Here is a 17,200-nt window from a genome sequence, read left to right as displayed (position 1 = left end):
CCAATTATATATATTTGTAACAGCCTTAAAAACAAAAACACATTATGCTGTGAAAAGCGTGTTGACATGAAATAAAGACACATGTTTGAGATCACAATACGGCTCAAATACACACTGTAAAACCATTTCACAACATGTACAAAACAGCGGAGCGGAACAACGGAACAAAACTACATTTCCCAAGGTGCCGCGCGCGTCTTAGTTGAAAGGTCGACGACGTAAAACGCATGCTTCCTGACCGGGAAAAACAACAACAAACCACAGAATTAGCCAAACGTTTAGATTGCGTTCACATTTCTTATTTTTCTGTGTTGGTATCGTCGTTCGTTGTCTGCAGAAATGTCTGGAAAGGCCAAAGATATCCTGAAGCTGGATCTGTATGGTTTACTCGACGTTGGAAACACTGCTACATCGAAAGAGGTGTGTAAATGAGCTAGCTGTTAAGCTAGTTAGCCCGACATAAAGTCGTTATTTTACAGGCGCATGGCAGACTGGAGGACGCGGTTTAAGCAGACAGTCTATCGGACTGTTTGCTAGGTTAACGTTAAATGTCACAGCAGTTGTGACAGAGACTGTGTGACATGTTTGCCTGCAAGAAGGAGGCTGTATTAGCTTGCTATCATGGAGCTTGCTGCAGTGTGTGTGTTTGCGCGCGCGTGTGTGTGTGTTGTCTATTCATGCATGTTAACGAGACACGAGTATTTTTCTGTGAGGAGAAATGCCAGCAAAAGAAAACGAGGACTGAAATTCTCGGTCCAGTAAATGAGACACATGCAGCAAAAGACATAAACACCGGCTTGTGGCTGAATCGCAGAGGTGTGATACATCAAAACGGCCACACGGTGGCGATCATGCATCAGTTTAATCTTTTGCGAGAATGACGTGAAATGCCTTTGGTGATTGTAAATATAAATTTGAAGGCTGCAAACAATTTTGATCATCAGGTACCCTGCCAGTTATTTCCCCCAATAGATAATAAATAGTTTAGTTTATGAAATGTTAAATTATTAGTAAAAAATGCCAGTGAGAATGTTGCACTTGCAACAGATAAGTCATCAAATTGCTGGTTTTTGGTGACCCATAGTCCAGAACCCAAAGATATTCAACTTACAATAATGTTAAACAGCAGCGAACAATCATAATGGAGAAGCCAGACATATGGAGTGTTTGACATTTTTCTTTGATTATCACAATTGTGGACAATTACTTTCCTGTTGATCAACCAATCGATTAATAGACTAATTATGTCAGCTCTAATAAATTGGCAAAAGTATGAATCCTAAATTAATTAGTTTTTTAGTACGGTATGATCTTTATCTAAAACTAAACGGACATATCTGATCACAAATATATCTGATGAAGTCTAGAAAATGCTGTCATACAATGGGCAAGCTATCTTTACAAATCATCAGGTATGCTCACCTCTGCGCAGGACAATTTTTTTTTCCTGCATTGTTTTTGAACTCATCAACTATTCTGTATTTCTTTTCCCAGTCCAGAGTGGTTCACCATAATGTTCCTGCCTTTTCCCCACGACCCCCTCTCATCACAGTTTCCAGCATCTAGAATCCACAAGCCCAATGGGAAATTAAAATTACGGCCAAAATGAGGGAAGAATGTAATTTCTTAATTGGATTTCAAAGTCCTGTCCTCCCTGGAGGATTATCCTGGAGGAAGTTAGCGGTTATGGCTCGGGTACAATTGAGACTCCAAAATGCAGAAAGCTGGTTCTGTGAGGTCTGTTGATGTTCTAGAGCGATAGTGTGTGTGTGTGTGTGTGTGTGTGTGTGTGTGTGTGTGTGTGTGCGTGTGTGTGGTGTGCATGGAGTCAAGTCATCAAGTGTGTGAAGACAGATGCCATCAGTTGGGCTACTTATCCCAGTTATTTTACCTGCTGCTCCACCACCGCTATCAGGCATGTTGTTTAGGGGAAGAAGCGCATCCCACAGCCTGTTTATGTGGGCTCAACCACAGCTTGTAAAACATTGTCTTGACGTAGGAGATTTACGTTCTGCATCTCCTTCTGGTTCTATTTAGCATCGCTTTCTCTTATCACTGCTGTTGACCTTCTAATGCGCTTGGCTGGCTGATGCATGCTGGAGGAACTGGCATGTCAGAGTCTATGATTTAATGACTATGGATGACTGGGGTTCACTTTGTCCGTGTGCTGCGGGAAGCTGATGCTGAAGGCTATCCACCGTTTAAAGAGTCATTCTCATGCATATCTGCTGGACTTGGGTAATGATTGCTAAGTGTGTGTACCTACCACAGATTGCTTGGTGGGACGATGGTAACAACCAAGACCACACAAAATGCATTGTGGTTTGTACATTGTTGTGTACCTGACGGGGTATGGAGTTACTGTATGTACAATACATACAGTAACTCCATACCTGGATGTCGTCTTTGAGTGTCTGCTTGGTCAGGGCAGGTAGAGTATGTTTACTATTGCATCCTGTGTTGCACTGGGGCGCATCAGGAGTGATGCAGCCTGAAATCAGCTAATGTTTCATGTCTTTTAACATCAGACAGAGGCGCCAAGCCGAATTATGTTCAATGCATTGATCTGTGTTGCACAGTTCTACAGATATTACATCAGACACACCTGTACACATGCGATGTAAACAATAACCAGAATCAGACATTTGTTAGTTTTTCAGTGACAATTTGGTTGAAATCATTAGAATGATAACATACACTGGTTGAGTCTTGAATCAAGATGTAAAAAATAACTGTTAAAGTTAATATACGGTCGTACTGAATGAATGCCGAGTTTGACTGGAGGTTCGTTTCGTCAGGTTCACAAACACATGGAAAGTCCATCACTGTGTCTCACTGTTTCTCTTCATTACATCAAATTGTTCTTATTACTTGTGGTCACATCATCTTTGCCCTGTCTTCGCTCCTCCTCTTCCTTTTCCCTGCTGTGCCTATTATTATTATTTTCCTCCAGCTGATAATGTCCCGTAAATAGCAGAGCATTGTAATTAAGGAGGATGGGCCCATGGCAGATCAGGCAGCTAATCAGCCACACAGACTAGGGGCTGTACTGAGGCTGCACTGGGCCCAGTTTGTCAACTATAATTGGCACCAAAGATTGGCGTAATGAGGACAAGATGTGGGCATGCAGTTACGACTGTGGCAGGCAGGGATCAAGCGGGTACTGAGAGCCTGTTTTTCACTGGGCACTAACCATTAGGCTACTGTAAGCCTGCTGCTGCATGATCAGTCTTTCCTTGATTTCTTTTTTTTGGCTCCTCCTGCGAACTTAAGCGTGGGAAATAGTTGACATTTCTGCATTTCGGTTTGTCTGGAGACAAGAAAAAAGGCACCTGACAGTCTTGAATAATTGGAATTGAAAGAGATAGATGACATAACATAATCAAATACGGACATTTATGCTCATATTAGGGGACAGAGGGCAGCATCTAGGTTCAGCCTAGGAGTTCTTATGGTTTTCTTTACACGCTCTTACTCATAATTGATTCATGAGTAGGACCTCTTTTGGGAACCCTAAAGGTCATGGTGAACTGCACAAAGATAATAACGACAGTAATGGACTAGTCCTGTAGGAAATGCCACTCAATCTGAGCGCTCTGATCCACACATGTGCTAACCTCTTCAAAAGTTGGCCCGCTTTGGCTTCTAGTTTGTAGGACCAAAGGGCTCCAGGGTCTTCCAGCATCAATTAAGGCTAGCGTGTTACGGCATTGATGGAAGTAATCATGTATTATTTAACAAAACTACACTGGAGGCGCTGGAGAAGGATGCGAGGGGGAGAGAAACAGAAAAGAAAGGTGTAGGAGATGGAGAGAAAAGGAGGTTGGATAATTAACTGGATTGAAGAAAAGTATGAACTAGATCTTTAACTGCGCTGAACTCGGCGAGACAAAGGTTATGACGTGCAACCTCGCTGCTCTCCACCAGAACAGCGTCCATGATGACAGGTTGTACTTGTCAAACAGCTCAGCTGGCTAGACTTGTGTCCTGACCATGTCAAACATCTGCTATGTTTCCAGCAGATGTGGAGATGTGTTTATCTTATCAGCTGGCTTCAGGTGATGATGAACATGAGAAGTAGAGTGTGTGTGAACTGAGGACACAGCATTAGCGCTTTAAAGGACTATAGCAGCGATTCTGCATGTTTTAGCCCCTTTTTATTTCAAATTGCACATACTAGCCTCACAGCTGCAAGCTGTGTTTTAGAAAAATTAATGTATTTTTCTACCATTCTGATCAACCATTGGATTGACCCTTTTGGAACTTTTCTTTCATGCATTACAGTAAGCACCTTGCAACTTGCACTATTGTTGTGCAAGGTAATGTAGTGCACACGTTTTGTATCAATCTGCACTTTAACTGCTTTACCACACTGACAACACTGACACAGAAATAATGCAGACGTGTCCACTGTGGTGGATTTTTATTATAATTGAACATATGGAAGTTTATGGAAACTAATTGCTGCTTGAAGGGTTAGTAAAAAAAAACATGCCTGAACTATATAGCTTGAATTTGGAAATGGTCAGCAAAAGAATGTACTTAAAATTGTAGTCGAAGAACTAAAACTGTTTAACACACTGGTATAGACCCTTGAAAGCAGACTCTCTTTTACTATGTGTTGTGAAAGCACTAATCGCGCAACAGTTATCACGACCAACCCATTACTCCGAATGCAATGGAGCCTTTCTTTCAACTGGAAACCTGTACACGCATGGATGAAGATGCATTTAAACCTCAGCTTGAATTATCATTTCCTTTCTTATACCTACCTCACCAGAAGTCTTTGGAGAAATTTGGATAAAGCCACGAGAGTATGATGGCGAGCACAGAGAAAGGAAAAGGGAGAAAGAGACATGGAGGCTAAAAAGGGGAAGTAAGCTTAGGCCAACAGTAAGCATACTCTCCGTGTTTGGACCGGGTCCACAGCTCCATGTGTCAGTTTTGATCTGTAGGAAGGCTCTGTGTGCCAAGCAGCAGGATGAAAAATCTCACAGTGATTTTCAGTCTTTCAAAGCCCTCTAAATGAACCAAGTTCTCATTTACTGGAACTGCAGTAATAAGAAAAACTTGATGTTGACCAAGAGCGAGAAGAAAGGACGTGTGACATTTAGGAGCTATCTGAGGGTTCACGTCTGAGCTCTTGTTCCCGGACAATGGCGTCCAGCCTAATGCGCCTAAGTTTACTGTCTTGGAGACTCACTGGAGTGGCTAAAAATGGGAAAACATTCACAACGTTGGCATGGCTGATTAAGTGTATGTCAGTGTGTCTGTGTGTGTGTGGTTGTGTCCGAGCTTGGATATATAGTGGATGTTTGCGCCAAGTCCTCCTTAGCATGCAATGCATATGAGCGTGTGTTTTTGAGGTCGTCTCCATGGAAAGTTTTCCTTTCTCCAGTGGAGCAGAGATCTAATGAAAGCCACCTTGTCATTAACTGGTCCCTAGAAGGACCAATGAATGGTTAGCATTCCAAGCAGTGACCTAGAGTTAAAAAAATCAGCTATAACTAAAACCTCATATGACATTACAATACTCAAAAGTATTGTTTAATTTTTCCACTTTGGTTCTCTGAACCCCCTCAAAAGTTTTGGCTACCTGCCTAAGATATTAATGGCAGCCTTCTCAGATGTGTTATGGACAATGGCACTCTGTCTGTGCATGTTATTGTAAGTTTGACTAAAGGTGGACCAGTACTAGGCTGCAACTCGGGACACATTCATCTTGCACACTGGCAATGGGCCGGAGAATAGTTTGGAATTCTTGTGCGGGGTAATTCACTGTGGAGTTTGGTTAGCGTGGTTAGAGTCCATTAACAACATGTCAAAAGGACACGAAGCAGAGGATCAGCTCAGGTGTTGATTTGATCCACACAATACAATCTGTAAAAACAAAAAAAAAGAATGTAAATGCAGACCACATTTCACCCGCAGTGCTTTTTTTCACGTCAGACTCTTACCATTTGTGCCATTATTTCAATGGGACCATCATTTTTTATTCAGAGTTTGGTTTTCTGGGCCAAGGACGACAGGAGAAATATAATTGGTATTGAGAGTAAGAATTTAACTTTCAAATGGCCAAACTTTGTGCTTAAGTGGATGATTCGTTCTCTTTGGTCCTAATCAACATTTTCCACTCTCCATATTTCTGGGGGTTCTTCTGTTTTTCTCCTAGATCAAGAAAGCTTATCGACAGAAAGCCTTGACATGCCATCCAGACAAGAACCCAGACAACCCAAAAGCATGTGAGTGAGCCTCTTTGTGAGCTTATCTGTGTTTGTCTGTCTTCACCATCTCTCCATTCTGAGCCACCACCAACCTCTCTGTCTCCCAGTAGAACTAGAACAAGTTTTATTATTTGTTCATGCAATTTCTGCATTGTTTTCTGAAGAATTAGCGATAATCGTCTTGACTGAGAGCCAATCAAGCTCCAAAACCATAAATGAATGCTCGAGATTAGCGCTCTCAGCAAGTTGTACCCTGCCAGACTCGTCTACCGGCTTTCTAGCCAGACGGGACCGGCAAAACACCACCATCACCACCAGCCTTTCCACACTCCCTCTGTCGTTGGCTTGAGTCCTTCTGCGGCCTGTCGCCAACCAGCATGTCAACAATTAGAGGAGGAAATCCCAATGTAGCTTTTTTTTTTTTTTTTTTTTGTCGGGAGGGTTAAAAAAAATAAAAATAGGCACCTTGGACAAAAGACTCGTTATGAGGCGTGTTTTCAAGTGAGGTTTATGTGGTTTCTGGAGAGTTCAGACAATTCCTGATTATGTCAAGGAAAAAAAAAAAACTGGGAAATTGGTTTGGTGGGTTGAGAGGGATAATTCAAAAGCAGGGGGTCGGTTTCCCTGAAATGGAAAAGAAGTGGTTTGGAGGGCCTCAACACTTGAACCCGCACATGGACCGACTCTTTCTCTATCGCACGAGAGCGGAGCAAGTCTCAGGATTTGCTGCTCCTCAGGGGGCGGTTGTATGCATGTTAGAGGTGACTTGGGGGTCATGATTCCTCACTGACTGAAGACTCCCCCCCCTCCCCTCTCCCAGTATTTCCTCAATCGCCCATGTTGTGACACTTTGAGCTGCCTAGTGGGCATGGCAGGCCCCCCCCAAGTGGGATTTCATTCCAGCCCATTATATGCGTGTAGGTAACCTGACTGCCTCCGCTGGCAGCGCGATCTCCAGAGCCTCCTGTTAGTGAGCGCTGCCGGTCCCCACAGGGAGTAACAGGATCGGTCCGTTAGGCCTCCCATCAGTCAATGATTAAGCCGGTCTAGAATAATGCTCTGTCTGTGTGTGTGTGTGTGTGTGTGAGATGACAACAAGGGAGATGGAGGATGGAGTCATGTGTGGTGATTGCAGCAGTGGCCCCTCGAGGTGCTCTAATGGAAGAGTCTGTGTCGGAATGTAGTCTGTGTCATTGGAGATTACAGTTTTCGTGATACTCGCGGCACCTTTTTTAACGCATTTAATGTCTCAGTTTGATTCAGCGCCGTGTCCAAGTTTCCGCTTGAAGATATTATGCTGAGCACATAATGCCTCTTTTGGCATAAGACCCCTCTAGATGCAATGTTCTCTTCACTTTCTTCATCACCTTTTTGTGTGTCTCTTGTGGATAACAATTGATAATTAATTGTAGCTACTCATATCCATGTGTAAAAAAAAAAAAATTGTTTCCTGATGCACATAGAAAACACTTTCTTTTTGCATCATGTAGAAGAATTTTCATGCTTTTTGCTTTTCTCGTCCCTTTTCTTTCTAGTGGAGCTCTTCTACCAGTTGTCCCAGGCTCTCGAGGTGTTAACTGATGCCGCTGCGAAGGTAAGGCCACTGAGGCCTCTCAACAAGTCTTAACCGCTGATACACAATCACAGAGACATGATTCATTCTGGTTTCTAATACTGTTTTCAGGCTGCCTATGACAAGATCTGCGCTGCCAAGAAACAAGCAGCAGAAAGAACCAGGAAGTTAGATGATAAGAGAAAGAAAGTTAAGCTTGGTGAGTGTCTTTCCTATTGATTTTCTGTTTTCATTATACAGCAATTTTTCTCTTGGGATTGTAAAAGGTTATATTAAATCAGTTTTTTGTCAAACATATTCCAGGTTTAACGCAACACTGGCTAATATATTTTGACAGCATAGATTGTCTAGCAGGAAATGAAACGAGCAGCTTTTAGCAAATAATCAATTTGTTTTGCACAGTTTTGTCTGTTTTCACACTTGAGTTTGCGTGTGTGTGTTGCTCTGACAGACTTGGAGGCCAGAGAGCAACAAGCAGAAGCTCAGAGCCAGGATGAGGTGCAAATCACAAGAACACTTGAAGAAGAGGTAAGAGGATTTATAGAAACCATATGCGAGATGATTACGCACCAAACATTGCCTGGGGCGGACGTCGAAAGTTCAAAATAAATTCTGTATGTCACTGTACGACAGGCCTGTAGCAGTTTACTGGGAACAAGGCAGTCCAGTGCATCCAGGAAACTCTGAAGCACACCCAGGTGTTTCTATTCTGTTTTTCGTCAAATACTCCCTTCTGATGTAGTTGAAATCTTCCAAAGACTTGGGTCAGGAACAAAGGCTGTATCTGAGAGAGGCTATTCTTTCACTGCCATATCACAATTATCAGTAAACCCATTAGGTGATATCGCATGACTTTGTGCACTTTGTTTAGAAAGCCAATGATAAATAAAAATGATGTAAACGCTTCCAAGGTGAGTCATGGCCTGTGCTTAATGTGCTAATAAATGCATATAAATATGGCCACATGCCTTGGGGTGAAGAGGTAACCAGTAGGTGGCACTGTTCCATTTTATTTCTCATCTCAAAGGGTTATTGCCTTTATGATTGTCTGGACACTCTCCTGGAAACACACAATAGCAGACAGGGTGTCTTAGAATGTGAGACTCATATAGGTGATGAATTACATCAGTGTTTAACGAAGAAATATGAATTTGCTGCTACTCAAAACTAGTATGTCTGTTTGAGCACATTACAGATTTGCATGCATCTGTTTCCACCAGATTGCCCGTTTGAGAGAGGAGGGATCCCGGCAGCTTGAGGAGGAGCAGAGGCTCATCAGAGAGCAGATCCAGAGAGAGAGAGAAGCACAGCAGCAGCAAACCGGAGACGGACGTATGTACACTTCCAAGATTTAACCGAGCCCAGTCTGCTCCGGTCCAGGTTAACCAAACCAGTTCAGCGCAGTCCTGTTCTGCTTGGATAAATCCAGTGAAGTCCTCTTACAAAACGAGAGTGAACCTCTATGTTTCCCAACCGTCAATCAAACCACGGCAGTCACTAGGTTCCCTGTTGTTTGCCAAATATTGTTCACATAAAAAAACCCAATAAAAACAACTCAATGTATTTTTGAATTTATGTTTTGCACTCGGATAAGGTCTATTTTAGTTTCTTGGCCGTACGAAAACGGGGCATGGTAACGGAGCAATGCCAAGCACCACACACACACACACACACACACACACACACATACACACACACACACACACACACACACACACACACATAGTTTTCCATCACACTTTTAACCGCCTGATAATACTTTTGCTTTAAAGCTACAGCGCCTCCATTTCGGTCACATGAAAAAAAAGTAAGAGACTTGTAAAATAAGGCTATGGAAGTGTGTGTATTTAGGGGAAGTACTGATTCTTGGCCCTGGACTTGGATCCATTTTTGTGGCTGGACAATTACTCATGCATAGTCAGCACGTCTTTTGAGTCTCCTCCACTTGCACGCAGTCAGGCCTCCTCAGCCCTCCGCTCGATCAGTGCTCTGTCTGTTCTCGAGAGGCACTCGGTGGATCATCAGACTGTACTAAGGGCCTTACGTTTACCATATGACAGCCCAAAATCACTGACCATCTGCTTGACTTGAGTGCTATCTTGAGTGCTGCATTTCTTTCCTAAACAAAACAATTGTTTCCTTGTCTTTTCACTTCACTATCTTATTCCCCTCTCATGTTTTTTTTTTATCAGATTCAGGAGCGGAGAGATGTTTCAAGAGCAATGTGACCCCTAAATTGAAGGTAAGGCTTGCAACTATGGGCTTCTATTCAGGGTACGAGACAGAAAAGTCAGGATGAGCCTTGCCGTTTATTGAGAGTAAGACAGGGAGATGGAAAAAGAGGAACTGAATAAAAGTGAAGGTAGAACCTCAACAGGGCTTTTGATAGAACCTAAGACATTTGTAATTCATTATTTGGAGACCACATACGCCGTCTCGCCACTGAGCGCACTGTTATAACGCCCATTCCTCCAGAGTAGGCCGGACGTCCTCGGGAGACCTGTAACAATGCCAAGAGAGAGCTTATTATATTTCCTCCTGGAAACTGCCTAGCCTGTGCGTATTAACGGACACTGGGGATGTTAGCTAATGTGTTTAGACGTTAAATCTGGTTTTAAAAACAGTGTATTCCCCCGACATTTGTGTATTCAGTTAGAAAAACAAACGGCAGCCAATATGACTGACGTTATCATGGGTCCCGTCAAAGGACATGCATTAGTGCATAGATCTATCTCAGAGACTGTTGGCTCCTGTCATGTTGACGATCGAAGATTACATAATCATTTTGTGCTTTTTAATTGCATACAATTTTTCCTTAAATGTGTTTCTGATGTTGTTTCTAGACTCAGATTGAGAAGAATGTTTTCCCTGCCTGGTGAAAGTAATATATCTTTAACCTGATTCCAAATGATCTGCTATTACAGGAGATTATTTAACAATCTGAACATTAATAAAGCGGCAAACGACTATTTTCTATTTAAAGATATAGTGGAGTAATTAATGTCTACCAGAGCAGAGAAGGAAGTCAATCTCCCTCTGTGTGTGTTGTCAGCCGAGCTTCTCCTTGCTTTAACGTAAACCTGATTTTTAGGTTGAACAAATCTCTGAGACTCAAAATAAATAAGATAATTTGATGAATGATCTTGTTGTCTCTTGCATAGGCTGTTCATTAGAGTCGTCTTTAGCCGACGTTGTTATTGTCATGGTTGTGTCTGGTGTTGTGCTTTATTCTGTGCAGCCATAGTTTAGCAGGTCGTATTCTTTGTTCCGGGACTCTGTGTGTTAATTCTTACCATTCTCGCTGTCCGGCAGTCATCTTTGGTATGAATGGAAATTGACTGCAGGTCTCACAGGTGGTGCCAGGGTGATGTTCCAAGAGTTTAACAATGTCTCCCTCCCATAGCTCCAGTCTGTCCTGCTGGTTATGGTAGTATGTGTGTCATCACAGCCAAGGTTGCTTGGCATACTTTGCTTCCTCATCAGCAGAGTCTAATCAACTGCGCTCTAATGATTAGACACTATCATGCACTTCTTGACTAATAAAGCCCTCACTTTTTGTCTGCTTTCTCATTCTAGTTAAAGTGGAAGTGTAAAAAAGACGATGAGACGAATGGAGGCTACTCTCAAGACATTCTTTTCACACTTCTACAAAAGGTACACATCCTAAAAATCAAATACGTTCTTCCACAATGTTATAGAAAAACGCACCTTTAGAATTCCTGTCTTTTCACACAATGTGAGTACAAGGTAACTACCTCTTGATTATATCCGTATTAGCACATGTTGAAAATTAATGAGCACGACTGCTTCCCAGGAATTTTGAGGAATTTATTCAACTGGATTGACCAAAAACACATTCTCATCAGAGTATTTAATCTATGAATGATTTCCCAGTTAAATGTTCAGTACATTGAATATATAAGGTTAAATATTATTATTGCAATACAAAATCCATAAATCGTATCTTTATTCTTGCCGTCCCAAAGCAGAGCTACGCTGTAACGAACTTGCCTGCAGAGTCCGGCCATATTTGAGGTCTGCATGACATCACTGTAGATTGTTTTATTCATCCCCTTAAACAAGGCCCATTAAGTTTTGTTGCAGTGAAAGTGCTGAGGGCAATGTTGTAGTGCCCTTTTAAAGCCATGCACGCCATTGTTTGTGCCCTTCTTACCAGGTGATTAAGCAGTGCCAAGGGAGGCATTAGGAAATGTGCTCTTCTCATGCAACCCAGTACCACCTTATGCCGTGATCCGTCACAAGGGCTTTTCGGTGGGCATAGGTTGGCCTGAAATGAGGATGGGGCAAGTGTCAGTGACGTCAAGCCGGCCCGGAAAAAGGCGTGTGAATTGCTCCTTTGCACGAACTCAATCAATATGGTTCCAGGCAGGAGGGCTGTATCATCATAAACACTGTGAAACAAGAAGCGTTGTTCCTTTTTTAACTTGTGAAGCACAAGGAGTACATTTTAGGTAAAGATTGTTTTGGGCAAGTCAAAATAGGCATAGTGTGGGAAAGTATGTTATGTGTATACTTGTGTATACGTACGTGTGCAGAGTTGTGTACTTTGGCCTGCTTAAAATAAATGATCGTTTAAGAGGAAAAAAAAAACATGTTAAAACGTTTATATTCTATGAAACGGAGACCTTTGAGAGTCTCTTTTGTCACTGTTGGCTTGCTCCAGAATGTCCTTCGTAGATATCAGCATTCCTGGACTTTCCGATTCCCAGAAAGCTCCATGTTCACAGGGTGAGATTCTCTAAGGCCACGGCCATCCTCCTCCTTTCTCACAAGCCAATGCGTTAGGCGGGGGGAAGGTTTCAGACAAAAGGCCTCAGTTATAAATAATAAAAAAACACTGAGAAAATAAAAAATAAAACTTCTGCTAATGGCTGCCTTCAATAGGGATCAGGTTTTCGTCTCCCCCGCTTGGATTTGTTTCTAGCCTTCCTCCTCTTCTCTCCATCTCTTGGTCAGAGATCCGGGAACGTCTAAGATGCTCTTTGCCCGGCTCCCCTTCTTGGCCAACCTTTCCTCCCTGTTTTGATTGGTGGCAGGGAGTTGGATTCGAGACACGTCTAATTTCAGCTTTCATCCAAAAATACTGTTCATCAAATGCAATTGCACAAGGAATAGCTCAAATAATCCAATACTGCCTCTTGCTTCACTTTGGTACACGATGTTCATTGCAGTGTTACCAACTCAGTCCCGGACACACAAACCCTGTCATTAGAGATTAGGTTTAATAACCAAACACATATTAAAGCCTAACTTTTATTCCAGAAGTCTTTCGTATTCACCCGTGTTTTCAGTTCGTCGCTCTGCATATGCTTTGTGTTTTCATGCTTATGGGTTTTACTGTGAAAGGAAATACTAATTTGAATGTTCTGCATCTCTCCCCATTTCTTTTATTCTCCCCTTTCTTACTCCTAGTATGGAGATGTTTTGAATGTGATCGTATCGAGTAAGAAGAGAGGAAGCGCTGTGGTTGAATTTGCAACTGTGAGAGCAGCTGTAAGTACCCAACTGTTCCCCGGTCAGTGTCCTCATTCCGTTTGTTCAAGGATACAAAATCTTCTTCAAAACAGACATTTTCATGCGGCCACATTTGTTTTCCACTTGCGTTCCTCCAAGTTACCTGCTGAGTTTAGTTATTTCTAAGAATGGCACCTGCCTCAGGACGGTTTCTGCAACCTAAAGTAATGTTTTAGTCATTCTGTCGTGTCGAGTTCTCTGTGCGAATGAGAACCATCAGACGGAAGAACTTGAGCCGCTTCATTGTTCCACACTGTCTGGATCCTCAGGCCCTTTGTCTTGATGGTGTGCTATTTTGTTGCGGTTTCCTCCCCACAACGTGTGGTTTCCCTCCAGAGAACATGTCTGCCAGTCTAAAGGGATCTGGGCACAGGTTCTGTGGTCCATCCCCAGGACCCAGTCTAGCTATGGGAGTTGGCCCAGTTACAATCCACTGTTGTCCTTGTCTACATGTGTTTTTCATATTTAAATAATACCCAGGTGTAAGAAGGAACACAATTTCTTCATTTTTGTCCAAATGGAATACGGATAGAAAAACATAACCAAATATCCACTCATATACTTTTTTTGTGTTTTTAGGAGCTGGCAGCTAAAAATGAAATCGGCCTGAGTAAAAACCCCTTGAAGATTTCGTGGCTCGAAGGACAGCCCGAGGTTATTGCTCCAGCATCTCAACCTGGCCAGTTCACATCTTCACAGGTACCAGTATAACCATGCATTCTCCCTCTCTCATACATGTTTGCCTTATGGTACACAAAATACACAGCTTCCAACAACAATACTATTGCCTAAACACTGTCCCACAAAGAGAAGTATGTAAACCGTGTGAGGTTTTATTTTTGTATCGGTGGTGTGAGCATTACCCTCGCGTGGTTTAGAACAATGCGTTTGGTTAAATAAACCTCAGTTTATTTGATTTGGAGAGGTGAGGCGCTGATCTTGGACTGGCCCAAAGCCCCTGGTCGGCCAATCATTAACAGGCCTGACCTGGGAGACCCCAGGAATGCTGCGCTTCACATAGCAACGCAGATGAAGAAGCCGTGTGCAGTAATGGTAGCCTGGCACGTGAGTCTGACCAAATGTCCCCATCGGTGACAAGTGATCGGCGCCTTCGTCTATATATTGCGACTGATATTACATAATATAAAATAGTTATTTTTTTAGATTTAAATTTTGCTGCACAAACCCCAAATGCTAACTTAAGAAAAACATGTTTCCTTTGATGTGTAAGTGTTGCCTCTTGTGATGGGAAAAATCACAGTAGTCCATACTGCAATCTCAACGTTTTTAATTGATTTTGCTGCCGGCTCACATTCAACTCTTTTCCTGTTCATGAAAAATCTAATTTCAGCTGAATCCACTGAGTCTCTACAATGTTTTTCTTCGTTGCCGTTAGATTAGTATGAAGTCATGTTTTTTTTACCCACTGTGTCCATTTCTCTTCTCCAATGTTGTGATCTTTACCTGTGAGGGATGTCAGCTCAGCAGACTCTCTCCGTCTACTTATTTGTGTCTCCAGAGCTGCTGCTGAACTGGGTTTCACCCCTAAACTCAGTGCGGTGTCTCAGGCCCCCTCGTCAAGGCTAGCTATGTGAGACCCAGCCTGCACACTGGGACTTGTCACTCTAATCTCTTTAAATGTTATTATGGTAACCCGGTTTGCCTTACAGATATCCAAAGCTGATTGGTTCATTTTTCTTTTTTTTGTCCAGCACCTTTGGCCGGGTAATTTTCACATTAGCCCTCAGCGAGAATACGTCTTGCTAAAGAGGCCCCACATTACATAATGGGTGAACCAGTGTCGATATTAGTAATGTTATTCCACATCTGGCCTGGACATGGGGGGGCATTTGAGAAAGAGAAATAGAGGTTATAAGAAGCCAGAGCCTTGGAGGTCCTTCTCCACGGACTCTATCTGACATCTAAAAATGAGATTCCTCTCCTATTGTCTATCCCATCCCAATGCAACCCCACACCAGCCAGCTGCAATCACATAGGAGCGGCTTGGGCAAGCGGCTTCTTTAACCTCATCAATCCAAACACGGTCCTCAGAGAGTCAGGGTCTCACTACAGTGGAGCGCAGAGATGCTGACGTATGACTTCAGCCTCAGTTCCAGTTTACTGGGGGGACAAATTCCCCTTAAGAAGGATCCAGAGACATTGTGCATGATTTATGAGGCCCCCCCCCCCACTGCATTCACCTAGTTATACTCACCACAAATTAAACAATTTAAAAATAGGAAAGGGCCACATCTTCCATCTTCCAGACCGTGTGGAATTGCTCCCCATGCTCCGGGCTTTCAATTGTGTCCCCTCTTTTGGGAAAGGGTCTAGTTTCATCTATTGACTGTGTTTTTGTTTGGTTTTTTACCCTTTGACATAATAAACTGTCAACGTGACAGATTGGGAAATGGGAATGTTTATGAAAGAAGTGCTGAGGTCATGTGAAGTGAAGTCATTTCCCAAGTCATTGTACCATTGTTCTGCACATCTCAGTGAATTCTGAATTAGTCCTTGTGCATAAACATAACATAAACTCTTGTTTTTCTGTGGTGTATAATTGTGGCCTGTGTGCGAACAGAAACACCGCAGGGCTCATATACTCTACATGTAATTGCAGTGTTTAATGAAAGCTGTAAATGGCTGCTGCATCAATATTTGATTTCACATGTGTGGCCGATTCCACAAAGTCTGAGTAATGATTCACATCTCACCTTCCAGACTGTCTTGGTTAAGGAATCACTATCTCACCATTCTGTTTTTGCCAGACATAAGGTGTGTGTCTCTGGAGAGATGTAATACCGTCATCAATCCCTGTGTCTTAATTCATGGTTTATTGCGCAGTTTAACATACCATATTGTTTAACATGGACCTGTCATAAAGGATTTTAATTTGAGCGTTCTAGCCCTGCTCAGAGTCATCATCGGCTTGTCACGACACAAACCAGATGCAGCAGATCAGCTATTCTGGGATTGTTTTTCCAGCTCCCTGGTTTGCTAGTGCTCAAAAAGTGAACTCTCATCTAAAGTAGCCCCTAAGTCTGGAAGAGATGCATTGTATGCTGCCGTGCTTTTGGCGACCCTGGTCAGACCCCTCTCTGATTGGAGATAAGACTTCTGTTTCGGGAGAGTTACAGCGGGCTTCTGTATTTTGCTAAGATCGGATCCAAAATGAGGACATTATATTGTTGTTATTATTGATTTGTACCTGATTAATATTGTGTACCAGGTTTGAATGGATTTAGTAAATAATAATGAGTCAATGTAATAAACAACTTGAGGTCACCTTACATCACTTTAAGATTAGTAATAAAACATACAATGCAATTAACAATACATAAAGTACAATAAACAATGGAGCATAGTTTGTTTTAGTAGTTTTAGTAATGCTCCAAAGTTAGGCAATGAAAACTGGTATTGCAATTTTTCGAAGGGTGCCCTTGACCTCTCACCTCAGGACATGTGAATGAAAATGGGTTCCACGAGTCTCCCCTTTACACACATGCCCAATGCTAATCCCATACAGTTTTTTTGCATGTAGTATTCTTTTTCTTGCTTATTCTAAAAATGTGGTGGGGGTATGTGTATTTAAATTCTGGGTTCCCTAAACAGTCATTGAATTGTCTGAATTAGGTTTGACTGGAAAGACTAATGTGGATTCAATGAGCCCAATTGTGTTAATTAATCTTTGGGTTCCCCGCTTTCAGATGATGTGTACCACTTCTAGTGACTTATACTGTTGACCTGCCATCTTCCCCTATCGATCCCCCACCCCTCTATAATAGCATAAGTCTTGGCAATATATCAGTATTCTATTGATATTCTAATTATGTCTTTTGGATATCATAATATCGTAATATGACAAAAG

The 17,200-nt window shown here is 42.4% G+C and overlaps 1 protein-coding gene across 1 annotated transcript in view; it reads left to right on the top strand.

Moving 5' to 3' along the window:
• Window positions 1-269: 269 nt before the first annotated feature.
• Window positions 270-17,200, top strand: part of dnajc17 (DnaJ (Hsp40) homolog, subfamily C, member 17) — a 30,860-nt gene continuing 13,929 nt past the window's right edge. Inside the window, exons 1-10 of the mRNA XM_079216672.1 lie at window positions 270-420; window positions 6,173-6,242; window positions 7,760-7,818; window positions 7,909-7,996; window positions 8,249-8,325; window positions 9,018-9,129; window positions 9,990-10,039; window positions 11,374-11,451; window positions 13,231-13,311; window positions 13,912-14,031. Of these exons, the coding sequence (XP_079072798.1) occupies window positions 340-420; window positions 6,173-6,242; window positions 7,760-7,818; window positions 7,909-7,996; window positions 8,249-8,325; window positions 9,018-9,129; window positions 9,990-10,039; window positions 11,374-11,451; window positions 13,231-13,311; window positions 13,912-14,031 (816 nt within the window). The 5' untranslated portion in view covers window positions 270-339. The remainder of the gene's footprint in view (window positions 421-6,172; window positions 6,243-7,759; window positions 7,819-7,908; window positions 7,997-8,248; window positions 8,326-9,017; window positions 9,130-9,989; window positions 10,040-11,373; window positions 11,452-13,230; window positions 13,312-13,911; window positions 14,032-17,200) is intronic.

This window comes from Taurulus bubalis, assembly GCF_910589615.1.
Source record: "Taurulus bubalis genome assembly, chromosome: 4".
In the NCBI taxonomy this organism is placed as follows: Eukaryota; Metazoa; Chordata; class Actinopteri; order Perciformes; family Cottidae; genus Taurulus; species Taurulus bubalis.
The sequence above is the reverse complement of the archived record's forward strand: the minus strand, read 5'-3'. Positions and strand labels throughout refer to the sequence as shown.